The sequence below is a fragment of the Dermacentor albipictus genome, chromosome 1, assembly GCF_038994185.2.
Source record: "Dermacentor albipictus isolate Rhodes 1998 colony chromosome 1, USDA_Dalb.pri_finalv2, whole genome shotgun sequence".
NCBI classification, from domain to species: Eukaryota; Metazoa; Arthropoda; class Arachnida; order Ixodida; family Ixodidae; genus Dermacentor; species Dermacentor albipictus.
Window position 1 is genome coordinate 354,756,402 of NC_091821.1, and position 27,956 is coordinate 354,784,357.

General features: G+C 47.8%; 1 protein-coding gene across 1 annotated transcript in view; it reads left to right on the plus strand.

Moving 5' to 3' along the window:
* The first annotated feature begins 1,079 nt into the window (after window positions 1-1,079).
* The window catches only part of LOC135901958 (cyclic nucleotide-gated channel rod photoreceptor subunit alpha), a 309,309-nt gene continuing 282,432 nt past the window's right edge, over window positions 1,080-27,956 (plus strand). Inside the window, exon 1 of the mRNA XM_070535808.1 lies at window positions 1,080-3,222. Within this exon, the coding sequence (XP_070391909.1) occupies window positions 1,884-3,222 (1,339 nt within the window). The 5' untranslated portion in view covers window positions 1,080-1,883. The remainder of the gene's footprint in view (window positions 3,223-27,956) is intronic.

Below are 27,956 nucleotides of genomic sequence, written 5' to 3' on the forward strand. Positions count from 1 at the left end.
GAAAGTGACGAGGCATCGGTATTGGCGTTGGTCACCGCAAACTGCGAGCTACCCTTACCGCGGGAGGCGCGAAGCCAATGCAATGCGCAGCGGCATTGAGCAGGCGAGCAAAGGTGTTGGCTATACTCCTAAATGACCGCGTGACAGCTGTATGACTTCGACAGCTGTCACTGGGTAGATGACAGTCACGTGCGCTCGTGTACTAAGAACTGCTCATAAAGTGGGTAAGCTCTAAAGGGAAGTTGTTCTGCAGAATAAGTGTGCCGCTTAATATGAGAAACGATTAACGGTAATCCCACAATTCACACGCAAGTATCCGAAACAATGAAGGAAAACAGCATTAATGGTAGCCGGTATAAGTGGTAATAGAAACTGGATACTCCTGTATTTCCAAGCAGTTTAATAGAAATGGCTCATGCTACTGTAAGCTCGTATTGCTACAAATTAAAGCGTCTTTAAGAAAAATCCGAAGTAACGGACATTTGAGGCGAGAGCGACGGAAACACGTGTGCGCCCCACGTACCACACGCTGGACGTCTTCTTTTCCTGGGTGACGTCTGCGGCTTGCTTTCTTCGGGCATGCCGAAGTTCGCTCTCTCCTCGATCCCTACTTTATTTTGGCACACTAGAGGGGCCCGCTGCTACGCCAGCAGAAATCGGCTGTCACCAGAGCTTAGGGTGCCCAGTCGTTTTCGTTCGGACCACTGCCATCCTCCCCCGGCGAGCCTAATGGACTCCGTCCAAACCTCTCTGCCAACCGCGGAGGACGAGGAGGTCAGGCGCCAGTTGTTCGCGAAGAGAGAAGATGGACGGGAGGGGAAGAAAAAGGATGAGAGTTCGACGCGGCCGGCGCACAGGAGGGGAGAACGGAAGGAAGTTGGGGAGGCGCTGCCTGCCACCCTCCCTTGGCGCTGCGCAGGCAAGGGCAAGCAGCTAGGCGGCGGCTGCGGCGTCGAGATGGAGGCTGGGAAAGGGTGAAGCGAGGGATGCTGAGAGGTGAGCGCCGAGTGAGCCGGCAGCGGCGCAGCGCGCGACGCCTTGCGATCGCGATCCAGTCGATGATTTCTGCCGAGCTGGGCTGAACCCGCTCGCCGCGAGCGATTCTTCTTCTTCCCTCTCCCTCCCGCACAGGGTTCGAAACGAAGCAAGAAAGGGTGCAAGGTGTAGTGGTGCGTCGAGACCCCAGAAAAAAAAAGTGCACGCAACACCGGTGCCGACCTTCGAAGTTCACCGTCGCTTCTCCGGCGTCCGAAACCGTGGTGGGGATGTTCCGTGAGTGAGAATCTTCCCTACCGTGGAGGCGGCGGCGACGGGCGGTGTGAAAGGGGGGAGCTGACCGGAGGAAAGCGCTGCGGCGGCGGGTGGGCCAGCGCCAAACACCTGTTGGTTTGAACACCGGCGCCGAGGACGTGGTGGATCGCACGCGAAGCCTGCTGCGCACGCCGACGACGACAGACGGCCCGGGTTTGCCGCCGCGGAGAGTGTGACGCGACCGGTCGTCGACGTCGCGCCGCCGGCCGTGAGGAAGACCGCGACGGGATCCCAGCGCGGGCGCGTGGGCGCGCCGTGACCGCGACCTGGAGGTCCCCCCCTTGGCTCGGTCCCGCGGCGGCGATGGTTGCGCGGCGTGCCACCTGCTGCTCGAGGTGAATGCGGCCCGGCGGCCCGCTGGTCGTCGCCCGTCGGCCCTCGCATGAGTCGGCGCCGTCGTCCGTGCTCGGCGGCGAGGAAGAAGCGCAGGCGCGTCCGTGACGGCTGCGGGCCCCCGCCAGAGCATCGCCGCGCGGGCGGGCCCTGAGGCGAGCATGGGCCGCGCGCTGCTCTACCCAACCTAGAAGAGGCTCGGCAGCGGCGCGAGCAAGCTCGCCGCGGCGGCCGTAAGCATGAAGAAGATGGGGCTCCGCTCCGGCGGCGCGCGCTGCGTGGAGCCCGGAGGCCGGATCGTCAAGTACACGCCTTGCTCGCGGCAGGACATGCGCGTCAACGACGACCTGGACGAGATCGCGGTCGTCAGCAACGCGGCGCCCGAGAACGTCAAGTACGGCGCCGGCGGCGGCGGTTCGCTCACGACCAACGGACCCAGGGTGGTGCCAGGAATCATCACCTCCGCTGGCGGTGAGCGCCTCGAGCGCCGCTCGTCGCCCCTGTACACGGGTCGTTCCTCGGAGAACATCAAGTCGGCTTCGTCACGACAGTCGCTGCTGGAGACCGTAGCGGGTAAGCTGCAGCACCGCGGATCAGTGTCAGCCGCCGCCGCCGACGGTGTCCGGTCCCGCCCGAGCCTGGCCTTCATCAACCGCGCGCACGTCAGCTCCGACCTGGAGATACCGCGCAAGACGCGCGAGCTGCGCCGCCGGGAGATTAAGCGCGAGTTCGAGAAGTGGGACGTGACGGGAGGAGGCGTCGGAGGCGGCAGCGGTGGCGGCGGCGGGGCGGGAGACCGCTCCCGCTGCAAATGGACCTTTGTGTTCGACCCGTCGGGACGCCTCTGCTACTACTGGTCCATGGTGGTGAGCGTGGCGTTCCTCTACAACTTTTGGGTCATCATCTACCGCTTCTCCTTCTGCGAGATCAGCGCGTCCAGCATATTCGTCTGGTTCGCGCTTGACTACCTCGCCGACTTCCTGTACGTGCTGGACATACTTTTCCACTTCCGGACGGGCTTCCTCGAAGAAGGTGTTTTACAGACCGACTCAGAGAAGCTGCGCGCGCACTACATGAACTCAACCATGTTCTACATCGACGCGCTTTGCCTACTGCCGCTCGACTTCTTGTATCTCTCCATCGGCTTCAACTCGATCTTGCGCTGCTTCCGCCTCGTTAAGATCTACCGGTTCTGGGCCTTCCTGGACCGCACCGAGCGGCACACCAACTACCCGAACGTGTTCCGCGCCGTGAACCTGACGCACTACGTGCTGGTGATTTTCCACTGGAACGCCTGCCTGTCGCATATCATCTCGACGACAGACGGCTTCGGCTCTGCCGGCTGGTTCCGTAGCAGCTCGTGCGAGGCGAGCGACGTGCTGTGCGAGTACCTGCACGCCTTCTACTGGAGTACGCTGGCGCTGACCACCATCGGCGACCTGCCGCGGCCGCGTACGAAGGGAGAGTACCTGTTCCTCGTCGTGCAGATTGTGCTCGGTTTGTTTCTCTTCGCGGCCGTCTTGGGCCACGTGGCCAATATTGTGACCAACGTCAGCGCGGCCCGGAAAGAGTTCCAAGGTGAGTTTGCCTGCCTTGTAATCGAGGCAGCTGCGGTGCGCGCTCGTGTTGCGAATGGCGAACGCGATCCACGATGCGCTTCCTTTTGGCGTCGCTTGGAATGGAGGTCATACGAAACTTACAGGATGTGAAGTCACATTAGGCTGATTTTTCAGCGCCGCGCCATACCTGGCCCTTGCGCCCATAAAACCCCATACATCATCATCATTCAGCGCCGCGAAAAAACGCGCGCACCTACTATACGGCAGAGGGGACATATCAACAACGTAATGAAAATAGGCCGTGGAATAAGACTTCTTGCATATTCCGTGCTTGAATTCTCAAGACAATTCGTGCACTGGGGATGTGGTAAAGAAGCAAGATGGTGAGCCAGTTGTCGGGCAACATGCCGAATCTTGGCTGATCTTGCGCTATGACAATCGTTGTCGCTGTAGACGCACACTTTGGAAGACCGAGATACGTCCTTAGGGCTTGAGCCTGTATTCTATCTAGTGCACGCAGGTCTGTTTTGCAGGTGTTACCTAGCACGGGGAGGCTGTATCTTGCGAAACCGAGAAACAAGGCATCATAGAGCTGTAGCATTGATCGTACTGATGCGCCTCATGACTTTCCACCGAGAAATTTGAGGAGGTGTGTTATTGTTGTTAAGCTCCTCTTTAAGTATGAAACGTGCGGGCTCCATGATAGATCGCAGTCGGTAAGTACCCCTAGAAAGCGGTATTTCCGTGCGTTTGAAATTGCTTGCCTATAGACATTTACAGAGTAAGGCCTCATTACCTTCCGAGTGAATGCAACCAGCCAGAATTTCTCTTAAGACAGATATAACGTACAGCCATTGTAACGCAGCTGCCTCTTGTAGCCTTGATCCTAACTGCAGTCGCGTTACAGCAGATTCCCAGATGCAGATGCCATCAGCATAGATTGATACTTGAACTGTGTTGGGTAAGCATCGGACAAGGCCAACGAGCACTAGGTTTAACAGTGTCAGGCTCTACACCGCGCCTTGCGGTACTCCACTGAATGTTTGGTGGCGAGTAGTGGCGCCGTCCTCCGTCATCGCGAAGAAATGTTTGTCGTTCAAATAACTCCACAGCCACAGAAAAGTGGGGCCACCGATTCCGGCTTCAATCCGAGCCTCTATAATGGCATAATGTGCTACGTTATCGTGTGCTATTTATGTCAAGGAACAATGCCGGAGTGAGTCGTTTGCAGTGGCGTAGCTAGGTCGTCTGGCACCCGGGGCCCATAGGTCTTCTGTCACCCCCCCCCCCCCGCCCGGCTGTAGTCGAGGAAGGCGAGGACATCAACAAGTTCCGGGTGTCTTCAGACGTATATGACACCCCCCCCCCTCCCCCCACTGGCCCCTTGCACCCGGGGCCCACGGCCCCCCCCCCCCCTGTTGCTACGCCACTGGTCGTTTGAGATGTTTATGATGTTGAACAAACGCGGCGAAATAGATGACATTACCTATGGACGAGCGCCCACGCCGGAAGCCAGCTGGGTACCCGTTGTAATTTTCCGTTGTAATTTTCCTGATGCAACTGGCCAGAGCGATGGGGCGGTACGATGTCAAATCTAACAATGAGGTTCAGTAACGTGGAAAGTTGGGCTGGTTGGTTAGTGATCATAGTACCTTGCTGGTGAAGCAAGGTACTGTGTACGTGTCTGTGCGCTGCTTCACCAGCAAGGTACTAACAATGAGTTACCAGGTTTACCATTTCAACTGACGCGGAACCAAACCGTTGCGCCAAGACTCGTTGTAATGGTTTAGCAGCACGAGTCGTGTCCAAGAGTGCCGAGTTCCGCATAGGTAACGCCGTCCTGCCCAGGCGACGAAGAACGCCTGCAAGTCGCCAGCGCCGCTTCAACCTCCTCCACCGAAAATATTACATCCATACGGGAGTCCCGAGACACAGGAGTGATACATGGCGTAAGTGCGCATTGGTGCTGCAAGCTGGCAAGTCTTGAGAAAAATTACCCAGCAATCTCAAGTTCTCATCGACATTGGTGCAAAGCGAGAGATTTGAAAAGAATACGCTGTTTCGGTGACCCGCACACGGTTCTTCATAATCTGAGATAAGCGTTGACGTGGATCCAACAACTCATATAACCGTTTCCATTTAAGTGGCTCTTTATCAAGAAGGAAAAGGTTGGCACTGGAGAAAACAGTGCCAACCTTTCCTTTGATAAAGAACCACTTCTCTCTCTCTCTTTGAGATTGTAGTGCACCAATGCGGCGCTGAATCTTCTTTTGCATCCGCCTTCCCTCTCTGAGATCGTGAATGGATTTACTTAGCCTGTATCTTCTTTCAGCCGGCTGATGAATCGCTCGTGCTCGCTGCAGCTCAGCTTCGAATTCTTCACAATTTGGGAAAGGCTGGAAGCCGCGCATAGCCTTTTGCACGGCTTTTTGAATTTCGTGTTCCTGACTAGAATGGTTCCCTTCCTGACATACCTCCTCCATTTGTGGCCGAAACGCCACCCAGTCAATTCGTTCGAGAGTCGTAGAGGAGTGCCTAAATAGTTCCTTGATCATCAGATATGTGGGAATATGGTCACTACGTGATTCGATGTGTGGGAGCTATTGCACGTTTCGTTCAAGACGCCGAGAGACCGGTATCTAATCTACACAGGAGCTGTATGTAAGCCATCGAAAATATGTCGGGCTACCATCCTTGAGGCAATAAAGATCCTGCTGCGTGACAAAGGATGCTAGTGTCCTTTCCTTGCAGTCCATCTTCAAACTCCCCAAAAGCGGATGGCGAGCATTAAAACCACCGGTGAGATTCGAAGGGCCGGATGTCGCTGAGAACGCGGTGTGCAGTCGTTTGAAGTCGAAGCGACTTGAAAGAGCAATGTAGACGGCGACAAGATTGATCGTAAGATCCTTCGTTTTTACTACTAAACAAACGTACTGGTTGCACTGCATATGTTAGTTCACATCTGATATATACAATGACGTTGCTCCTATCACCACAGATAGAAGACATGAATGCCTCATAGCAAGGCTTGTGCATGCTACTCTGAAGGTTCGGTTCACAAATTACGAGGATGGGAAAACGGTCTTCAAACATCAAACGTGCCTAAAACCTGAAATGCTAGATCTGAGGCCCCGGGCTTTCCACTGGAATAGAGGCTCTTTCTTGAGTTCATTGCGGAAGGGCAGCGAGGAATGGACCATGGTACTATGCGAAGCTTTCAAGCACTGGAGTCAACATACTTGAAGTGCGCTACGAGCAGCCGCAGTGTCAGTTTGTCAGTAGTAGGCGTATGACATCCGTGGGAGACTAGCAGAACAAACACTTGCGGAACCTTGTCTCGCATGTGGTCAACTGCAGGGACGTTTGCCTTTAAATGGCGAGTCATGTGCTTTGGCCATGGTGTTTCGCACGTCTTCAGCAGCGCTGGCCACACCTCACTTGATGAAGCCTCCATAACATGCCCGCTTTTTTCGCTGACATTCGTGGTCTTATTGGAGACACATAGAAGAGGAGGTGGCGTTGCCGGACAAGACATCTCCCTTGATCCGGAAGAGGATTTCGTAGACTTTAGTTTCCGGGAACAATGTCGTCTTATTGCAGCAGAAGTAGCTCTGTGTGAAGATCCTTCCCCTGCCATCTTGCTTATGCTTTTATGCTTTATCTTTAGGCGTAGGCAGTCTTTTTTGAGGATGCAACGTGCGAGCCTTCACAATTTCGGCACTTGAGCTCCGTTGAACGGAAAGTCTCGGCGTTGTGTTGTTCGTAATATCGTGGGCATACCATTGAATTTTGGCCGAGAACACTCACATGTCCGATTTTTTTTAACGTCTTCTGCACTGAAGTGGTTTGGGTACGAAAGGCCGTACCATATACCGAAAGTGACCGACCTTTACGTATGATGGAGGGCAGTCACCTTTGAAGGCGAGCCGTAGTCAGCTCGAATCGACAAGGCACCGAGCTTGCAGTAAGGCAACACCATCTGTCGCAGGTTTGATAAAAATCGGCAGGTCGCTGCACTAAGCGTTGCATCAATATCACAAATAACACCAGTGTGGGTTTCGTCGTTCTGCAGAACAAGGTAGTGGACATTAATGTTGCCCAGGAACTTTAGTGCCATTAAAGCATCTATAGTGCTTCGGTTGAGGACATCAATTGCCAGGACGTTCTTACTGTTGAAAGTACGCCAGCAACAGCGTATACGGTATAAAGCAAAAAACTGTAAAGTGTTATCTTATACAGTAGTATCGTAGTAGCTCATAAAGTACACCAGTAGTAGTGCGTAAAATATAAAGCTCTCGCATTTCCGTATCTATCCGATTATGTCTTGAGTTAAAGCACCAAGTTTTCGCTATGAAAGTATTAGCTTTCTTGCGTATCTTACGCAAGACGTGCGCACCGACAAATGACAATAGGATATGATTGTTCGCTTCAATTGCGAAAAAAGTATAACTGACCGCCTAGAAAGCTGGGCCCTGCATAAACGAGTATCAGGAAATCGCTAAAATAGGTGTTTTCTTTATATCTAACGGGTGTGTGAGTAGAGACGAGAGAGGGGGGCAGTGGAGGAAGGTATGCTGTGAGTGAATGTTCTATCTATCATCGGGACACCAAATACAATCATATTTATATGCACCCTTTACTTCAGGTCGTTTTATTACAGTGTATAGAAAATATGTCTGCCCTCTTATAAAGATTGAATCCTCTTTATTTTCGGACCGTGCGCTATAACACGAGTAGCACGTTTCATCTGTTCACGACTGCATGTAGGTCGTGGAAAATCACCGTCGGGTCTATTTTTCTGGCTTCGTAATGATGTCTGCAGTGTCAGATTACTTCGTACAATTTTGTATGGTTTGCCTATCTTATGTCACCACAGAAAGAGTGTAGACAGCTTCTGGCTTATTGTATTGCGCCTTTAGATTCTTAAATTTCATTTAGCTCGATAATCCAAGGAAAAGATGCTGAAGGCGGGTGATGGTAATTCAAGACGATGAGCAAAATGAGAACAAGGCAAAGAGGGACCCAACGTTTAGACAAGTGGACTTTTCCTTTACAAGCTCAATAACAATGACAAGAAATTGAGTGCGCGCAAAATTGCTGAATAACAATTTTCGTTGCAATGAAATAGAATGTCTCTGATTGTTTTTTTCTTTCTGCTTTCTATTTATAAATATGTGTCTTGCCTTTTGATGCATTTGAGGGCCACTGACGAGGATAGGAACAGGCTTAGGTAAGGATAGAGGATAGGGTTATTAGCGTGCGCTAATATATGAGCTGGTTGGGTATACCATTACTCTAGCAGTCTCATTTCACTTGGAAATAAAGCAGGTGGTATGTACAAAACATTCAGCTACATGTGTATTCAGAACAACAGCAACAAATATGGCACTTTTGCACCCTTATTGTGTAAGTCGGCAAATGCCTCTCACATCGACGTGCACTTTCGAAGCAGGAGATTGATTACACCTGTTCAGAGAAGCACCTCCGGTAGAGAGAATATCTTTCCAATCATTTTGCTAGGAATTGAAATAAGCATAACTCTTTCCTTCATTATAATTAAATGTGTGCGAATACGTCGTGCGATAGAAGAAAAGAAAATACACTATCTTTTAATAACCAACACAAATTGTTTTACTCCGACATTTTTATGTCACGGATGACCGTCGTTAGTATCAGTTTCACATCTATTTAACGTCTTAATGTTATATTCCCACGCACAATGCTCAATGGGCATTGAGCACATTTGTATGGCGAAGTACCTCCACATTGAATCGTAGTAATAAGTGCCACCACATCTAAAATAATGACGTATGTGCATTTCATCGTCCGAGTGATGCTACCCAGTGGTGGTTTTCATTTAAGTTTTCACGAACAGTGATAAATTAGCGTGCACTTTTGACATGCGCCATTGGCGTCAGTCCATTAGGCTTATGTTCCCGTCTATGCTGTTTGTGGCATGAAAACTCAAGCCCTGAAAAAGTCGTTCTGTTGCCTTGAGTAACATTGAAAACGTGGTTTTGTCGAAAACTTTCACGGTAGCTTTCTTCCCATCCCTAAATTTTAAACGTAGAAACATGGGAAGGCAGGCTTTTTTAAGGCCTGTTATGCCAAAAATCGGTACACTGCGTAAGCAAGAACAGAGAAGAAAATGAAAGCCAGCAAAAAGAAAATATCAGCATGCATTAGTCTCATTACACCATTCACCATTCTTTATTTTTTGGTTATCAAAAGTATAGAGAGTTCGTATCTGTCCATGCCCCTCATTTTGTTGTTGACACTTTTACAAAGTTTATTGGTACAATAATAAAAAAAATTGAATCACATATCTCTTGTTAAGAAAGCAGGCCTCAGGATAAGAGAGGAAAGGAAAACACCGGATGAATTGTGATATGGCAAGAAACACCACCATTACCACCACCACCACCACCACCGCCACCACCACCACCACCACCACCACCACCACCACCACCACCACCACCACCACCACCACCACCACCACCACCACCACCACCACCACCACCACCACCACCACCACCACCACCAACAACAACAACAACAACAACAACAACGACGACGATGACGACGACCTACATAATGGTCGTGATCGAGAGATGAAATACTTAGGCTCATACGCGCCGACTACGGGGGAGCTCCGGGGCCCTCCCCTCGCCCCCCAACACACCTAAAGCGCCATTACCAGAGCTTTGCCACACACATCATTTGAGGTTTCTTTTGACTTGCCTCGACCTTTTCACTTGAAATTTTATTGGGGCTAATCGCTTACTGCATCATTGTTGGCACGGACGTGCACGGCTTTTAATTCATACCTTCGCTTTATTTCTGCAAATCCTGACAATAGCAGGACAAGCACATTAGAAGCACTAGCGGCGGCTGCCTCATTTTCTCATTTCAACATTGTTTGAAATTTTCACTGTAAACACCATGCACATACACACTATATTTAAATATACAAAACGACAACATAGACAAAGTTTATTATATTTTTGAAAAGAATTTATTTAAAAAATACAATATATTTCTAAACATATGGATAGCCTATGACTAAGGAATGAATAAGTTGCTGTATGTTCGCCTCGCTGCAAATTGCTTTGCGAGCTTTTTTGACCATGGAAAAAACCTATAGACTTCAATGACCCCTTCGGCAGAGTCTTTTATCAATGGCGTGACAAATGCACGTGAATTATGTTTGTCTCAGTATTCCTTGTCTTTGCAGTAAGCAATGCTAACGACTCACGAAAAGAAACATTTATAATAATTTACAACATTTATCAGGGATGTAAACATCATCACCTGCGTGCAAAGGTCATAAATATATACAGGGTGTCCCAATTTACTATCATGCACCAAGATAAAAAAAAAAAGATCAATGCGGTATTCGAAGAAAACCAGTACAGTGGAGTAGCTGCCAGTAGTTCTTTCGTTACTAAAATTTACTTAGGTAATTGCAATTAATTATCTAACTCGAGACATACTATCCTATTTATCAAAGTGTCAATGACGCACTTGTAGGCACAGCCAAGGGACATCTACCTGCGGTATGTTCAGCGACGTACTAATTGCGTACTAATTTATTTCCGACTGATAAATAAACCCCGCGAAATATGGAGAAAACCACGTGACTGTGCTCCCACACGGATCATGAAGAAGCGCCCTCGAAGAGGCTCCCTCTGACTTTACTAGAACTAAATAAAGGAAATAAAGAAAAATATCATGATCGAGCTAGTGCCTTATCTGCCGCGCCCCGGCCGAATTAACACGTCGCGTTTGTTGGAAACAAGCAGCGATAGCTGTTGTCTCAGCGTAGATAAAGTGCACGAATGTTGTTTTTTTTTTGGCCGCAAAACTTATCAACACAAAAGTGAATTGACAACGTCAGTGAAAAGGTTTAAAGGTGCGTTTTGTTCTGCCCCAGTTGCCATGTTTTTCTATAATGAGCAGAAGGTAAACATGATCCTTGCCTTGGAAGCCACAAATGGCAGCAAGAAGAAGGCCGCAAACATATATCAGTCATGAAAGTGTGACGGTTGACCAACGCGTCGACTATGATCAGAAATTATGAAAACCTGAGTTAAACTGGCAGCTTCAAGCTACAGCGACGGAGGACTCCTTCTTTGAGTCCTATAGCCTACGCATGGATGCTCTAATATTTATGACCTCAAACCCTCATGCTAGCGTGTGGCACGTGGCCGCCCAGGTACCAATTTCCAAGTCATCAATTTGGAGGATTCTAAAGGAGGACCTTTCACCTGTACTACCTTAACCAGCACCAACGCTTGGAAGATAGGGACCTGTAGAATCGTCTAGATTTCTTGAATTGGGTCCTCACAAAAGTCGATGAGTCACCGGACTTTTGAGCAACATCATGTGCACGGCTGAAGCCAATTTTTGCAGAAATGCCCTGGCAAATTTACATAATGCACGCTACTGGAGTGACTCCAATCCACACTGGGCAAAGCGCTCTCGGCACCAGCACCAGTGGTTGCTCAATGTGTGGTTCGGAATTTACACCAGAGCTGTAATCAGCCCCATCGTCTTCGATGACCCACTGACTTGACAGCGTTACATGGACGAAATCCTTGAAGGAGTGGTGGAGGAGTTTCTAGGTGAAGTCCCGCTGTCACTTTTTCCACTTCTATGGCATCAGCGAGATGAGGCGCCAGCACACAGCAGAAGCCGATCACGACAATGGCTGGATGCGACTTTTCATGGGCGGTAGATTGGAACGCACGGGCCTGTAAGTTGGCCGGCTGGGTCAATTGACCTCTTTCCACTAGATTTATTTCTTTGGGCTTATGTGAAAGATCGAGCTTACATGATCGAGATGGACGTCCCATTAGTTCAAGGCAAGGGTAATGGATGACTGCAGTAGAATTCCAGCGTCGGTCATCAGGAAAGCCACTGAAGATGTGATAAAGCGGACCCAATTCTGCGTAGCTGCAAAAGGAGACCTATTTGATCACGTCTTCTAGGCAGAAATAATTGATGGGTTTTAATGGCGCAAATGCATCTTTGGCCAAAGAGCGCCAAGCCTATGGATATCCGCTAGACAGCAGCTCATCGGCCGTTATTCTGGTTAACCTCCCTGCCTTTTGATTTTTTTCTTTCCTTCCTTCCTAGGCAGCAGGTGGTGTTCAACGGAGCTTACGAATTCATAGATAATAAGGGCACACTTATATCTGATATCTTTTTCTTTCTTCGTTTTTTGTGCATACGAAGGTTGTCTACCAACCGGAAAAACCGGAAGAAAGCGGGAATTCAAAGGGAATTTGAATAGTATGAAAATACTCAGAGAAAACTCAGGGAATTTGTGCTTATATCGGGGAAAATTAGCTGTAACTTTATTTAAAAGGAACGAAAGTCGTGTTAATGCTGGCTCCAGTAACAAAGAAATCGCAACGAATCGTCATTGACGCCGTGCCATCGGCACGAGGTATTGCAAGAGTAATTAACAACCGATTTTCCAGAGGCCCGATTTTCCGGACATGCACGATAATTCGCACAGCTTTTCGGCACCACCATGCACTCCATATATATAGTCAATATATAGTGCCCTGACTGCAGGTCGGAAATGGCATTGATCAAAGCCACCACCGCCCACCATTTTGATTATCTCGCCGACTCGAACCGGCACTCTCGCACGCAGATACTCTGGCAGCCGTAGCCACCACTGCGGCAACGTTAGGCCTAGCTGCTTCTACGTTCGCTATTAAGCTTCTTGCCGTGCGGCGCCTTGTTTTTCATTGAAAGAATTTGCCACTGTCAGCAATGGCACTTACTCCACCTTTGTAATCCTCGCGATTGGCTTCGAAGCTCGCAGAGCGCAGCGCGTTGCGTAATGCCAGTCTTTGAAAGCTGGCTTTGCCTCAATACAGCAATGTTACGCAGTGAAGCATAAGCGTGGGAAGGGGTAATTGTCACGGGACACAGTATGTATTCCTTAATTATGCACGCGTGCAGTCCCATCTCCTGTCTCAGTACAAGCACCGATATGCCTAATAAGTGTACTGGCAGGCCTTAAGGGCTTTTTCGGACGTTCCTATGGCAATTGTAGCCCTTAAGGGCTGTTAAGACGCATTAATTTTTCTCGGACTGCCCGATTTTTCGGGTGTTCTTGCGGCCCCTAGGGAGTCCGAAAAATCGGACATTGACTGTACAACTGAACAATAGGATGCTTAAAATGATCCATGGGGTGAATGCGTGGCAGAAGGAGGACGAGAACAGAAAGGACCGACGCAATGAGGAATTAACGGGAAAGGAAGCCTGCCGCCGCCTCTTTGAAGGAGCTTGAGCTCAAAAAACGAAGTGTTGGCTGACGCCCAGATGCAGTTGTCCCTCATCCAAACCAAAATAAAATCATTAAAGCAGTGGAACCCAACACTGAGACGTTGTGTACGGGCTGAGAGTATGTCAGGACAGTTGAGGTTGACTCCCAGCTGCTGAGAGAGAATCTTAAGTTGTGACGAAGTTCAGGCTTCATACCGATCAGCTTGCTATCAGTTGATAGAAATAGCTCATATTCAAAAATATTTACTCATGTATGCATCTCCTTTTCATTTGTATTTGAATATGTTCGACTCAATTTGGAATGGGTTTTACCATTTTTCTCGCTGTGCATTTTACTAATACCTTCCTTCTGTTTTCTTTTTAAATAAACTAGATATTACCCCTTACTATTCAAACTGGATGAAGTCATTTTTTTTTCGTCATGCTTACTAGAGAGTGACAGCATCGGGCAACATGGTGTCCGCCTGTCTTGACATAAAACAAAGTTCTGACTCATTCAGGGAATATTTCAAAGGTGCTCAGGGAAAAGCTGGAAAACTCAGGGAATTTGGAAATGTCAACTTAGTAAACACCCTGAATTACATCCCGATTGCCAGTTCAGCTGTATAGAAGTGGTATATTGACTTTCATTTATTTATTTATTTATTTTATCTATAAATACCGCGATCTTAAACAAGATCTTAGCAGCGTGGTACACGAGTAAGCTTACAAAACAAAATAAATACAAAAATGTTGAACTGCGCTCAAAAAAATTCTTCACACAAGCGCAAAAAACAGGCGTAAGAACAAGCGCTTCAACGTTACTTCAGTGATTTTCCAATCATACAGCCAAACAGTGCTATAACTAACAATCTCAGTAAGCGCAAAAAATTATTTTTATTAAAGATATGTCTCGAAAAGTGATAATGAGTCCTGTGTTACAGTGTTACAATATACTATAGTTCTAGGAAAAAATTAAGACTTGAAGTAGTTTACACGTGTTGTAAATGGAGTTACAGCTAGTGAGTGTCGCTGTCTGGTAGCGTAACCTGTTGTATAGGTGATAATGTGAGACGTGTCGATGTTGTAGTGACCATTTATTAGTTGGAAAAAGAACTTTAAGCGACATACACGATTTCTATCACTTATAGAAGGCAAGCCGCTCCGAGATAAAATGTTAGTAATAGAACTACGCCCATATGTATTGTACATGAATCGAACTGCTTTCTTCTGTAAGCTTTCTAGCTTTCCAATATCGCTTTTAGTGAATGGGTCCCATATAACTACAGCATATTCTAAAACGGGGTGGACGAGTGTTTTGTATGGTAATAGACGTACTGTTGGTGTGAATGATTTTAATACGCGTGTTAGAAAAAACAAGTTACGGCGAGAGAGAGAGAGAGAGAGAGAGAGAGAGAGAGAGAGAGAGAGAGTAAAGATAGGAAAGGCAGGGAGGTCAACCAGAAGAGCATCCGATTTGCTACCCTACACTGGGGGTGGAGGAAAGGGAATAAAAAGAGGAAAAAAGGGAGAGAGTAAGCACTGAGTGCGTGTGGGACGGACACTTTGCACAGGGACACTAGAAACGGTCTCTTAAGCCGATGCACTTCAAGTACTGCACTAGTGCACGAATCGCTTTTCGAGCCAGTGACGGGTGTGGCCACGGTCCGAGTATCTTTGACTCGGTGAACGGTCTCGAGTCCAGTCGGTGCAAAGTTGTCCGCAGAGAGAGGCGTTGGACATCGTAGCCAGGGCAGGTGCACAATAGGTGCTCGAGGGTTTCCTCGCACCATTTGCTGTTACTGTGTCCAGGTGCTTTGACCAGGAAAGTTCCTGTGTTATGTACAAGCCACGGCATTTATATTGCGTTACCTCTGACAAAAAAGCGTTTTCTGTGCCTTAGCGAAATAGCAGTGGCTTCGTTTTTAAAGTTATCCGCATATATACTGTCTTCTCGAAATTCATGCACATTTGTAATTGTTTACACCAGTCAACTACCTTATTAAAATCCCTGTTTAACCTGAGTTCGTCTTCTTCCGTTGTTATTTCATCGTGCAGAACGCAGTCGTCAGCGTAAAGCCTGATTTTAACAGAGGGGTTAGCAACAATATCATATATATATATATAACAAAAAGAAAAGGGGGCCAAGAATGGATCCCTGTGGCACGCCAGAATTGACAGCAGCTATATTAGAGGTTGTTTTATTTACAGTAACAAACTGGTGGCGGTTTGTAAGGTAGGCTTTAATCCATGCCAATATTTTATCATTTTTATGCACAGCTCCTAGCGTATAAACCCATCGGTTTCGCGTTTTCTCGACACGTTGGTCGCTTCCCAGTCTGTTTATTTCGTTTTTATTTTTTTGACACGAACCTGTTTTTTCGGCACGTATACAGTTTCATGAAAAATAAAACGGTCACTTTAATTTGGTTTTGGTTCGAAGCAAGTTTCCGGCGTGAAATATAGCTTCGCGCGCACTGTGGATGTGGTGCGAGAAAGCCGGGATTTTGAAACGTTCTATGCCCACTGCATTGCTTTTCGCATTTAGTGCGTGGTCAGAGTGGCGCCTCGGCCGCATTGTCAAGGGGATTTTGTTATCAATAGATCACTCTGCCCTGAGAGACGGATAATAAGTGTGACGTTGAAATGAGGAGAAGTAATAGCTGTGGAGCCGCGAAACCTGCTGTTGGTGCTCCTTCCGTACCATTATCAACGTGGTGCGCTGTCTCTTCGGGTTTGCGACAGGCAATGCTTTCAACCAGCTTATTTTACGGCGCTGCTTTATAATGCGGGTGGGAGCGCACTCACGTGGTATTTGTTATATTACGTGAGGTTTGTCTGCCAGTCGGAAAAAAGCTGTACGCGATTAGTACGTTGCTGAAAACACCGCAATTAGATGTCATTTTGGTGTGCCCTCAAATGCCTCATTGACACTTTGAAAATTAGGACAGTACTTCTAGAGTTAGATAACTAATTGCAATTACCGAAATAAATCTTAGTAACGAAAGAATTACTGGCGGTTACTGCACTGTACTGGAAAAAAATATACGTTTACTCCCCCCCCCCCCCCCCCCCCAGAAAGTTCATCGAAATAAGAAAGACCTTCATTTATCCTCATAAAACGATTCGATCTTACAGCTTAGGGGTGAGGGTGCGTAATCGATCGAACAAAACAAGCACCCTTTCTGCATAAAATGAGGCTGTTAAAATGTTTAGCGTGTACACTCAACCCTACAGCGTTTCCCAGACTGATGTGGCTTCACTTGCCAACGCCGAGTTTTTTTTTTTTTGGAAAACAAGGAAAGTAAGAAGGAAACAGCTCGTCTCACTACCACGGAGACCACTAGCGGGCGGCCGTTCTCCGCTCTAAGGCTGCGACACCCTCCGCTGTCGGGTTCCTGCAATTGCCGCAGGAGCACGGATTCAGGCGACGCGTCTCTCCATTCCAGCTCCTGCTGTCGAACCGAGCAGCGGCGAGTTGGACGCGCCCGCCCACTGCGACGGGCTGGCCTCGCTGACGGTGTCGTTCTGCCCTTTGACGCCACTGCGCGCATCTACCGCCCTTCATCCGATACATCGGAACCGTCGCTTTTACCGACAGTGAGGGCATCGAGCGAACACCGAGATCGCGCGCATCGCTGATACGTGAGAGACCAAGACGAAGGAAGAAAAAAACGAAAATAAAAGGATATTGCGGACAACATCGTTCTTGCGGACGTTGATTCGTCGTGACGGCTGCGATGCGCGGTTTTTGCAGCCTTTTTTTGCGCCCTATACTCGCACTTTTTTTTTTTACGCTGCTCGGTCGACACGTGCACAACGATAGGACATGACGTGCGGAGTGGTTTTCGATGTGCGTTCGCGGCGTTTTTTCAACGACGCGGTGGGACTTATGCTATGTTCAGACTACGTTCGTAAGGCGCCGATTTTTCGTAACATACGTAAGCGGAAGCGCAACAAGCGTATGCGTCTAGTTCAGACTGCGAACGTAAAGGTACCAACGTGCGCAATTCTCGCAAAAATCGTGGGTAAGAGTGTTAAAGGGTCGGCAACATTTACGACTGTTATGTTACGACTGTTGCGACACAGCCAATGACCGATAAGCTTTCGGCTTTCAACAACCGGTGACGACACTTCCGTCCTCCCGTCTGCAGACAGCTCCGGGCGCGGGAAGTGCCATTCCGCCATTCCGTGCGCACGATTGGCTGTGTTCGTGAAAATTTTTGCAGTGCGCCTTGCGAGACTGTTTTCAGTTCATCTGGTTTATCCGCCGAGGAAATCGATGGCCGCAGATGCGTGCTCCGAACTTCGATGAGTGGTCTCATTAGGTTTTCAAGGAAGCGGAACTGCTGGGGCGACATGCGCATGATGTTATGAAACATCGCAGCGTCACCAACTCGGAACTTGGCGAAAAGGTTGTGAAAATCGCCGTCCACGGCCCTGTCGAGAAATACTTGCCGCACCCAAACCCTTCTGCGTCGCCTTCGTCGTCTTTGGGCGATTGAATACATGACTATAAGTTTGTTTTGAGCGTGAATTTCTTCGATCTCGGCCAGCGCTCGCATGTTGGCAGGAGCCATATTGGACCGCTGGTGACGTCGATTCTGCAGCTCCAAATTTGATTGGCCTGTTGTAAAAGCCGTAATTTAAGCAGCAGTAAATGTGAACAAAGGTGCCGGCTTAACTGCCGTAACGTTTTTTACAGCCGTTACGTTCGATACGCCAAAAGAGCTGTTACGCGCGTTACGACCGTAGTGTGAACATAGCATTACTCGTGGTGTCATTTATGCTCGCGTTATATGAACTTTGCTCTCATTTACCGCGAGCGCTTCCGGTTTCCTAGCACTCTTGTGGGTGTAAAGGCGGCGTTAAGGACTCTTTCTTCTCTCTGTATACTTTATTTTTGTGCCAACTATGACAGGCATGAAAACGCGTAATTTTGTTCCAGTACTCAACATTATTTTACATCGTTCGTTAGATACATTGACTGACCATTAAGGTAACGGCCAGCCAACCCAATGATCAAGCGTATACAAGACTTCATGACTCGCACGCATGCACGCACGCACGCACACACACACACACACACACACACACACACACACACACACACACACACACACACACACACACACACACACACACACACACACACACACACACACACACACACACGCACGCACGCACGCACGCACACGCACGCACGCACGCACGCACGCACACACGCACACACGCACACGCACACACACACGCACGCACGCACGCACACACACACACACAAAAGTTCTTATTTAGAGCTGTTCGTAAAAGCAAATGCGAGGCGATTCAGATGCTGGAATTATTATGAACAAAAATTGACTGCCAGTGGCAAGCAGCACTTATGAAGGAAGAGTTTTGTGAATGCGGTCGAAGTCAACTGCGGGAATCCCTTCTATTAATTTTTGCTAACGAATAAGATGATGCTGGCAGGACGTTGCGACAGTGATTACGAGAGAGGAAATTGGCTAAGACATGTTGACTGGCTAGTTGGATCGTATTCGTGGCAACAAAGTGCAGCGCGACAAGACGAGGACAGAGGAGCATTTTGACGCGCTCCCAGCGCTACGCTTCTCTGTCTTCTTCTTCTCTGTCCTCGTCCTGTCACGCTGCACTGTGTTATCATGACTGCAAGACTACGGTATGCCGCATCTGCGCAAGTAAATTTGTTAATCATACTAGTCTCTGTACGTTGCCCTAGTTGAGACCATCAGAGCGGACAAAAAATGTACGTTCTCCGAAAGCGCTTGTTCCGCTCAGTACGATCACGTGACCCTATTCAACTCCGTAAAGATATTTGATACTGCACAGCCGCCCGCACGCCGTACCACCTCGAGGAGACCAGAATGTTGTGCTACTCGCTTCTTCCGATGCCATCAGCGAGTTTTCATGCGCGCCTCTGAGGATCACATTTGGACGCGACGAAGGTTGTCTCGTGAACTCGCGTCCTCAACCAAAACGTACTTACGCAACTCACGCGGCCGCGTTCACTAGTAATTAAATAAAGCGAACAAAGTGCTTCCCGCTTCTCTCCACCTTTTGCTGATTGCCACTTTCCTCAGGAGAAGAGGATGCATACAGTAGGAGCGACAGCTTACAAAAAGAAAGTATGGGGCACAGTAAACGGACTGAACAAAAGGGAACTCTTCATGCGCGACTGGGAAAGCCTCAATGATGTAGTAATAGAAATATCAATGAATAAGTGGGAGTGGCAAGGGAAATAAAGATGAGAAGAAAACAAAGAGGGGGCAAAGCAAGCGACGTGAGCAAAAGCACATCCCATGCTTCCTTTCCTACGCAAGAGGAAGTGAGTAAAGGAATAAAAAAAGCTAAAAGAGGGGAACAAATGTGTAACTAGAATGGCAGCCGAAACAGAACGAAAGCCTTCGCATGGAATTCGAGCTTAGTCGGCGCACTACTGCCGTCTCAGCGAATGTCGGGGACGAACTCATAATCGCGCGTTTACGATTCTTTTAGCGTGAACGGGTGTTCACGCATCCGGATAAGCGTTAATAACACGTTTTCCTCGGAGATCGCGGTGCGGGAGGTTGTGATTAGAGTTTCATTATAGCATCTTCTCAGGGTGCGCTTTTTTAAAAATCACCATTGGGTGCGAAGGCTTTTACGATAAGCTTCCTCTGATTCGCGTCTTTTTGCGTTTTCAAGCGAGATCGGCTGTTCGATAGCGAGAAATGGAGCCGTTGTGCCATTAGTGTGTCAGTTAGATAACTCTCGATGTTATTACTCTTCGAGTGGATGTCCTCATAGCACGTAGTGAGTGTTATTTCGAAGCATTAATTTTCTTTCTGTTGGCAGAAACATTAAAGTTCTTTGTCTGTCTGTCTGTTTGTTGGCAGAAAATGTTTGCAGTCGCTGGCTTGCACTTCGTTTTCAAGCAAGCGGGTGACGTGCCCGCTCAGGAAGATATGTTCATAGCGTTTGTTCGCATTTATTACTAGTGGTGGTGTGATGGTGGTGGTGAAGAAGAAGAAGAAGAAGAAGAAGAAGAAGAAGAAGAAGAAGAAGAAGATAATAATAATAATAATAATAATAATAATAATAATAATAATAATAATAATAATAATAATAATAATAATAATAAATTGTCCCTGTCTTCGTCCAGTCGCGCTTCACGTTTCAATCACGAATCCGAACCGACTCTCCCGCACACATGCAGCATGTTTGCGGAACTTTCAGTAACTATGAACTACGGTACAGGTTGAATATGTAAAGGAAGAACTAACTTGTATATTGCATCTCTTAAAACACATAATTAGTTCTGACATAACTCATGAATCACTTGAAAAACGAACCATGTCCACGTTCGTAGTCAGTGTACATTTTGCGTGAACGCCGATATCGCGCAGCTTTAATTAAAGGTTGGTCTGTATGCTTTGGAGCCAGTGCAATCTTTTATTTACGAAGCACTGCAGACTTTGGAAAGTCCAAGCTGGTGTCGACACTGATTCTAGCTTGTTCTGACACAGATGTTACTCTCTGTGTAGTACTGGCGGCACTGTACTGAACATTATAAAGGATGTATGTTTGTGAAAGCCGTACATCACTAGAAACTGCTTTGGCAGGAATGGCGTTGACATTCATGTGTTTCACTATTGCTGTTTACATAAGAAGCAGCAGCGGTGTCTGCTTCCCTGGTACTTCACTTCCTTTGGCTCAAATTATTAAACAAGTCATCAGCTTTAACACCATAAGTAGGCAACATATGCAAAACTTGCAAGCGCGCTTCTCCACGCAACTCGTTTCACCTAACCAAGAAGGCGGTCTTAAGGCTGAAATCGTAAATAAGGCTTCAGCGCGTAGACTTTTGCTGCCGTCTCTACTGTGGTTTGTTCCTCGTGCTGTCCGCGCTTTCAAAACAAGTCCCATAGCAGGAGGTCGGCCATACTGCTTAGGGCAAGTAGGCGTGTGAGAAAGCCTACTGGTGGAATTTCGCATATCGTCTATTGCCCTCCTTCACTAACTTATATACAGAAGCAGGCTTGTTCGCAGTTTTAATATTTCTGCAGCAAAGCATGCTTTAGCAAACACGTGACTTGTGGTCGTAGGAATATGGGAGAGTCTGCGACAACGTGCCTGCCCAACGGAGGTTCGCACCGACGCCAGCGGCCACGGTGTCGGCGCTGTTTTGGCACAACGACTGCACGGTTGCGGCCTAGTCATTGAGTACGCCAGCCGTCTTCTGTCACCAGCCGAATGCAATTACTTGATCAACGAACGTGAATCCCTCGCCCTCGTTTGGGTATTGAGTGAATTTCGCCCCTACCTCTATAGACGGCCTTTCACGGTTGTCACCGATCACCACGCCCTATGCTGGCTTTCGTCTTTAAAAGGTCCAGCTTGACGTCTTGGTCGGTGGGCTTACGGCTCCAAGAGTACTCTTACACAGTGGTGTATAAGACAGGCCCACTCCATGAGGACGCTGACTGCTTGTCACATCATCCAGTAGACCCACCGGACCTCCCTGAGACTGGTGAGTCAACCTGCGTCCTCGCGCTTACCGCGTTTGGTGACATCGTCGATGAGTGATGACACGACCCGTACCTGAGAGACAGACATCATTCTTAGCCTGACCGACCTGAAAAGTTCCCCCTCTTCTCATATGTTTGTACTGCAAGATGACATATTGTACCGTTACAACATGCACCCTGATGGCCCTGAACTGCTACTAGTCGTTCCCAAGCATATGCGTGATACTGAACTGGCATAGTTGCATGATGTCCCTACCGCTGGTCATCAGGGAGATTCGAAGACATATACTCGTGTTCGGTATCAATTCTTTTGGCCCGGTATTTACGGTTCTGTTTGCCGTTACGCCGCCTCCTGTAAATCTTGTCAGCACAGCAAAAAACCAGCAGCCCTGCCAGCTCGCTGTCTTTTGCCCATTCAGATGCCACCCATGCCATTCTTTCGGATTGTTCTTGATATCCTTGGCCCTTATCTCTATCGCTTAGTGGTCACAAGTGGATAGCAGTTACTACGGACTACACCACCCGGTACGTGATCACGCGGGCTCTCCCTACCAATCGTGCAACCGGCGTCGCTGACTTCCTTCTCGATGCTGTACTGCACCACGGCGCTCCCGGACAACTCTTTACCGACCGGGGCCGCTACTTTCTCTCACAGGTTGTGCAGGACATCTTGCAGACCTGTGCTACAAAGCACAAGTTTACAACGGCGTATCACCCTCAGACCAATGGCTTCACCGAGCGGCTCAATAGGACCATCACAGAAAAGTTCGCTATGTACGTCTCTATCGACCACCGTGACTGGCATACCGCTCTGCCGCTCGTCACATTCGCCTACATTACGTCCCGCCATGATTATGCTGGTTTTTCTCCATTTTTTCTGTTGCATAGATGCGACCCTATACTACCGTTTGGCACGATCCTCCCAGCCGTTCTCGATACAACGTCAAAATATGCCCTCGATGCCATACCGAGGCGCGTGAGATTCCCAAGAAAAGCAACGACGCATATATGACGCTCGTTACCGCGATGCCCACTTTAGCGCTGGTGACATCGTGTGTCTTTGGAAACCAGCACGGCGAGTTCATCTTTGTGAGAAGCTGATTTCGCCCTATTCAGGCCCATACCGCGTCTCGTGTCAAGTGACAGACGTGACCTACGAGTTACAAACTCTCAATACCTCCACACCGCGATCCTCTTCTGATAACGTTCACGTCGCTCGACTGAAGCGATATCACTAAAATCTACCAAGTGCCGGGACAGGCCTTCGCCGCCGAGGGTCGTGCTATGAGGCGCTGCAGCAGCGAACGATGATGAAAGGACTGACGAAGACGACGATCGCCGATTATCGCGTGCACGGGCTCCATTTTGTATGCCTCTCTTTTTCCCGTTGTATATATCTCGTAAATATATCGTCAGGCGTCTTTTTTTCCCCCGTAACAATATATGTAGTGATAACTGGAAGGTTTCTCCTCGGTGTTACTCCTCGTTGAAGTGAGCGCAAGCAGGTAACGGCTTTGATCGGTGGCCACACTTCATATGAGATCACAGCGCGGTAGGCGCATACGACTGGAATGATCTTAGCAATGTAAGGCGATGCTTGGGCCAAAATATTTACCAGATGCGGGCGATATCCCTGCCGCATAGCGCATTTATTTTTCTGACAACGTATCGTGAAGGTTAACAGAGCCTTCGAAGATACATGTCATAACAGTTTCGGATGGCGCACCTTAGGTTTCGTTTGGTTTGCTTTGGCTTTCTATTATTACATGCAGATTTCTTTTTTTTTTATTTTGCTCGAGGGACACGTGGCAGTGGATCGAGCAACCGCGTGCTCGCGAAATTTGCACAACGCTCAGAGGAAAACGGAATTAGTGTTCACACTTCACGTTGCTTAGGTGATGTCGCGGTATCGCGACCGGAAATAAACAGTAACGCTGAAATTATCCCATTAGGGAGAAAAATATGAAAAGAAAAGGAAATCTTCACAGGTTGTGTTTCCTGAGAAATGGCGCACCTGCTACAGGAAAGCTCGTTCCATGCCGTAGCGTGCGGCGCGCTGCAAAATAAACAACCGCAGAAAATTGAGTACTTCAATAATTACTCCGAGCATGGTTTACCGAGTGAGAATTCTCCTTTTTTTTTCAGTTCAGTGTGAAAGCAGTCGCAGATCTCAGAGACCGCCGCAAGTACATTTGAATATCCAAGTTCACTGTGTCCACGCAGTGAGCTAGGAATGCAGTACGTATGTTTCCTTCAATTATATTCACCGCATTGTAAAAGCACGATCACAAAACACTAAACGCATGAAAAAGTGGAACCAGTGAATGTATTAAAAAAAACTGCAGCAGGTTCAACGAGTTGTAACATTTATATAAAGTGAAGCATTGTGTGAGTGTATAAAGATTCGAAACACGAATGCGCGCGCGCACGCACGCACACACGCACAAGCGTGGGTGCACACAAATTATACCGAGCCTTTCATTAAGTGGAGTTGCTGACTATTAGCGATGAACGAGACGAACGAAGACCGAGGGCCGGATTTTTATTTGTCATATAATAAGAAGCCAACAAACGAAGACACCAAGGACAGCAGAGGGGAAATTACAGGTACTTATTAATTGAATAAAAGAAATGATAAATTAATGGAAATGAAAGTGGACGAAAAAACAACTGGCCGCCGCCGAGGCACGAACCCACGTGCCTGGCATTACGCGTGCGATGCTCCTACCAACTGGGCTATTGCGTGGCCCATTTAATACGATAGCGTAAAGGGTCCTGTATCACACACACAAAAAAAAAACAAAGAAATGGTGTCGGCGTCCTGCGTCGGACGTCGTCTGGCGAAAAATGATTCCGAACCAGAAGCACACAGGCCCTCCGTGTGGCACAGAAGCGTTATTGAACTAATTGAATTCCTCACAGTTAGATGCGTCAGAAAAGTCGTAAAATACAACCTAAACACAGCTTGCGGATATGATAGCGTCGTATTGTAATTTTAATATAGCATAAAACGTAATTTTATTACAGGGAAACTCGACCATAAACACAAGCGGCATCGTTGGACGTTATTAGTGCTTTCATTGTTCTGTTCATTTCAATGTCACTCTATATATCCATCTGTTTGCGAATTATGTTATGTTGACTGCTCTGTTGTGACTGTATGTGCTAATATATTTACACGATGTATATACCACCCGCTGACTAGACAATGTGTTATTAGGCGACAGTATCGTTTGTACTTTTGAGACTTTCGACTACATAAGTGTGGAGACATTTGCCATGTATATTGTATGTACCCGCTGACTAGAAAATGTGTTATTAGGCGACAGTATCGTTTGTACTTTTGAGACTTTTGCCTACATAGGTGTGGAGACATTTGCCATAGTCTTCCTGTGGAAACGTTACTTTATAAGTCCTGGTGCTTGTGTGAAAAGATTATTTGATATGTAACCGTGAACCCTGAATGATGTATGACGGAACCACCCAAGAGATAAGGAGTAGCCGGCGCCTTAAAGTGCGCGCCAACATCTCCTTATATCATATCAATAAAAAAAAATAAAAAACACCTTTTGCAGCGTTTCTACCAATATAGAGCGTCATGCTGCACTCGGTTCCTCGCAGCAACATAATCCAGATTGCGCTCGCCCCCACGCATCTGCAGCCCACGCAAGAGGCTACGTTTCCACCAGAAAGCTCGCCCACACGCTTTCTTGCATAGCGTTCGACGCCAACATTTCCCGGTAAACATTAGGGTTACATAAGTTGCAGTTGTCGGGTAGCGTGAGAAGCAGTCAGGGATCTTTGAATGCTATCGCGTTCCACTTTTAAAGGTGAAGCTTAAGCGTCCTCCAATTTTTCCCATTCACTTTCTGGGGTATTAAATTGCGAGACCCCGAATCCGGTAGCATTGACGCCTTCAGCTAGCATGCGTGGGTTTATTAACCAGTCGCCTTCACCCAGAAAGGTCACGTACACGTGACGCCTGCGACTAAAACTGATGTTCCACATTTGTCGTCAAGGGCTTGAGGTGTGGCGCTGGGTAGCACTACTAGGTTTAGATCTAGTAGATAAACGTAAATACCCCAAAAAGTAAATGGGAAAAAGGCGACACGGTTGCTCAATTGGTAATAGCATAGCGCGCGTAACGCGAATACGTGGGCTCGTGTCCCACCTGCGGTCAGTTCTTTTTTCACTCACTTTCATTGTTTATTAATTTGTCATTTCTTTAATGTAATTAATAAGTACTTTTCCCTATGCTGTCCTTGGTGACTTTGTTGGTTTACTATGATATGAATGCTAGCGAGTACGACGGCCGCCTTGAAAACACCATGGTTTCACAGGCAGCGTTCCCTCACGTACGCAGCGCAATTTGAATCAATTCTATCCGCAAGAAGCGGTTACTTCCTCACTGCTGTGCAGCCGCGGATGCGTATTGGCGAGCTTTCTGGTTCTTTTATTTCACTGTCACCAGAACGCCCGGCGCCGCCGCTACCGCGGCGATGATCATGAGGCTGATTTATTGGCATTCCCTTTAAAACGGGGCGGTGAGAAATAACCACCTAGCCTGCTTGATTTAATCAGGTATGCCATGCATGTTTTCTTTTTTTCATCCTAGCATTTTCGCGTGCATCTCCTCAATCTCTTACTTTCCCTCTCAGCACTTCTTTATCTACCTTGTGCCGCTACCTACGTCGGTACATTATGCGGTCGTATCAATCTTTTCCCTGCTTTTTTTTTTCCACAAATACTCTAAACATATCTTGCTTATCTCTGCGCAGATGTGCGGAGGCGTGGAGCCTAGCGCCCTCTGGCGGTGCCGTAAGGAACCCAGCGGCGCGCGCGGTGTGTGGGCTCCGCTGTGATTGATTTGCCCATTTGGCAAGGGAACAGTCAGTTAATTCACAGCGCCCACGGTCACGAAACCCGGCGAGGTTCGCAAAGAAAAGCCTTTAAAAGATTTCGGTTGTGTTTTACTCACTGGTACCACAGTACTTGAAACACATTTCTGTTTTTCCGATGTTTTCACGCAAGGTGATTTGTACTGGTTAGTTGCTGATAGGTTGGGTAAAGTTAGAAAAGCATACGATGTTTTTTTAACAATTTTTGCTTTTCATGAGCAAATATTGCTTGACATGAGCAAGAGTTAGGGACGTTTTTAATACACAAGAGTGTTTTTTTTCCTTTCTTTCTTACGACGTTGAGAGAGAGAGAGGGAGAGAGAGAGAGAGAGAGAGAGAGAGAGAGAGAGAGAGAGAGAGAGAGAGACAGAGGAGCATAAACGAAATAAACCGCGTAACAGATTTTTAATAAGTACAGGGTACGGTAGAGGACTACGGGTCAATTTTGACAAACGAGGTTTCTTGGAAATAAATCTTGCTCCGGTGTCCAACCCTCCTTCATTGCACCGTCATTGCAGTGCAGCCACCACAGCCAGCAGTCGAACCCTATACATCATGTCCAGATGCTGGACTTGATACCCTAGGAGCTACCATGGCGGGCACGCTTTACCAGCTCTTCATGAAATCTCATTGAAGAGAGGGTGTTTTATTTCGCAAGATAGACTGGAAGAAACAACCCCGCGTCTCCGTACTTTCTGTTGCGCTTGGGATATGTCACTGTAACTTGTCTGTACTGTGCTGGGCCATACTGTAGCGTGCTGTACCGTGCTGCGCTGTGCTGTACTGGGTACACAAAATTCACAAACGGCGCGTGCCTTGAAGACGAAAAAGAACTATGCAGAAGTAGTTCCCTCGAGAAGACTGCGACAGGCAAATTGAAGCTATTTTCACAGCGCCGACGAAAAATAAACAAGAACACTCGCGCACCCGCCAACTTCATCTTGCTCCGCAAGACGAGAACCTCACCAGAACGGTTAAGTCCTACGCAGCGAGTTGGTATTCGCACCATATTTCCTTTTCCTTTTGACGAACGAAGAAAGAAAAGT